Source organism: Alosa pseudoharengus, unplaced genomic scaffold (assembly GCF_046254945.1).
Source record: "Alosa pseudoharengus isolate Yale_2024_CS ecotype anadromous, Long Island Sound unplaced genomic scaffold, YU_APseudo_1.1 YU_APseudo_1.1_scf_1, whole genome shotgun sequence".
Lineage (NCBI taxonomy): Eukaryota > Metazoa > Chordata > Actinopteri > Clupeiformes > Clupeidae > Alosa > Alosa pseudoharengus.
Window position 1 is genome coordinate 41,460,386 of NW_027468564.1, and position 2,500 is coordinate 41,462,885.

The 2,500-nt window shown below is 48.2% G+C and overlaps 1 protein-coding gene across 1 annotated transcript in view; it reads right to left on the reverse strand.

Moving 5' to 3' along the window:
- sdk1b (sidekick cell adhesion molecule 1b) overlaps window positions 1-2,500 on the reverse strand; it is an 84,375-nt gene that overhangs the window by 39,632 nt on the left and 42,243 nt on the right. Inside the window, exon 13 of the mRNA XM_076289753.1 lies at window positions 2,019-2,208. Coding sequence (XP_076145868.1) covers window positions 2,019-2,208 — 190 coding nt within the window. The remainder of the gene's footprint in view (window positions 1-2,018; window positions 2,209-2,500) is intronic.

The window sequence follows — 2,500 nt, forward strand, 5'->3', positions numbered from 1 at the left end:
ACACACACACACACACCTTCTTAACATGTCTGCCTCTCACACACAAACACACCCATAAAACTGATATTACTCACGTAAACACACTTATGTGCTTACAAGCTCTGTCTTTTGTCTCCCTGCCAGATTAATGATTTCCCTCAAACAAGCAGAGAAGAAAGACACTTACACACACACACACACACACACACAGAGAGAGAGAGAGAGAGAGAGAGAGAGAGAGAGAGAGAGAAAGAGAGAGAGAAATCTCTAAAATCCATAAACACACACATTACAGCCTCATTATCCCACATCAAACACGGCAGGCCAAGAACTCTCTCCAGCACCCGCTAATCCGTTAATGTGTGTGTGTGTGTAAGAGAAAGAGATGGAGGAGAGAGAGAGAGAGAGAGAGAGAGAGAGAGAGAGAGAGAGAGAGAGAGAGCAACGATGCACATACACACTTCAGTGCGTGTGTGTCACAAAGTGTGTGTTGATCTGGGAGTGTGTGACCGTGAGCGCATTAGTATTAGCTGTGTCTCTGGACACTGGCTCTCATGAAGACAAGCCTGTAAGTACACCCTATGGACACCAGGCATTACAGTACCCTATAGACAATCACAGCAAAGCCATTTCCTACCCTATCCTCCCTCTCTGTATGACTGACCTCTCTCTCTCTCTCTCCCCCCTCCCTCTCTGTCTCCCTCCCTCTCTCTTTATCCATCACTCTCTCTCCCTCTCTATTCTTCCGTCACTTCTCTCTCTCTCTCCTCACTTCCTTCTTCGCTGATTCTCTTTTTCATCCTCCCTCTCTATCACCCTCTCTTCCTCCATCCATCTCCCCCCCCCCCTCTCTCTCTCCTCATGTTCTGTCATGTCCCAGAAGAGCTTCATCACCAAAACGCATTACAGCACAGACAAAGCACAAACAAGTATGCACAAACCACACAATAAAAAGGTGTCTGTCTGTCTGTCGTGGGGAGTGAGGCTACATGGTAGCTTTTTAAGATGTTATTTGATCCATATAATAGTATAACAGAAAAAGGGTTTTAAAAGTCAAAAAGTCTCACTCTCTCTCTCTCTTTCTCTTTTATTCTCTCCCTTTCTCTTTCTCATCACTCTCTCCACATCTCCTCTCCAGTCCTATCATACTCCTCGTGTGCCTGTGAGTGTTGTCGTAGAAACCAGACAGAAGAGACAGACAGCCTGACAGCCCTATCATTATCATCAGGACCGTGGGAGCCTCCTCTCATGCTCAGGACAGATGAGGAGGAGGGACGGGCACAGGATGAAGACACACACACCATGGAAAGAGGAGAAGAAGAGGAGATAGAACAGACAAGTGTGTGTGTGTGTGTGTGCGTGCGTGCGTGCGTGCGTGCGTGCGTGCGTGCGTGCGTGTGTGTGTGTGCGTGTGTGTGTGTGTGCAGTGAAGCGGGCAACTTCAGGGAGCGTACCATGTGGTCAGTTTAACCAGTGGGCACAGCTGGAAACCAACAGAGCATGGGGAAGTCATCACCTTGCTGACAGTGAGTGTGTGTGAGTGTGTGTGTGTGTGTGGGGGGGGGGGTGTTAGGGCTTTAAGAGCAGGCTGGTATTTGTGAGAGAGAAAGATAGAGAAAGAGTATAAATTCATGTCTATGCGTATGTCTGTGTAGACCTGACTCTGGGCTTGAAGAGAGAGACAGAGAAAGTGTGTGTTGAAAAAGATGCCATGTTGAATGATTCATAAGAGAGCATGATCTTTTAGGTCATTAATAATTGAAGCAAGAATAGATGTTATTTCATAATTCAACACGAACATGAAATCGCACACATACACACACACACACACACACACTCACACAAAGAAATATCTTTATATTTTTATTTTGATTCTGTCTAGTGTGGATGGTGTGCAGGGTTTGCACACACACACACACACACACACAGAAACCATAATATTTTGGTCCTGTCTATTGTGGATGGTGTGGTTTGCACCCCCCCCCCCCCCACCCCCCCCACACACACACACACACACACTAACACACACAAACACTCACCATCGTCTTTGGTCCTCTCGAGTGTGGACGGAGTGCTGGGCATCCCGTCGCCCATGCGTGTGTAGGCCAGCACCTGGATCTCGTAGAGGATGAACTTGCTGAGGTTCCGCAGGAGCAGAGACTGGGTCAGGTTCCCCCTCACCGGCGCCACCAGGGGGGGCTGCTCAGAACCCTTCTCACTGTACAGCACCTGCACACACGCACGCACACACACACACGCACGCACACACACACACACACACACACACGCACGCACGCACGCACACACACACGCACACGCACAGACACACACATAGATACAAATGTAAGCTTACCCCACAGACCCAAGACACGCGCACAGGCGCACCAACATACACACAAAAACCACACACACACACAGTCACAGACACACACACACACACACACACACCATGATTAAAGGTCATAGTCTATAAAATGCAAAACAATTGCATCATTACATCAATGGAGGACACAGAGAGGAC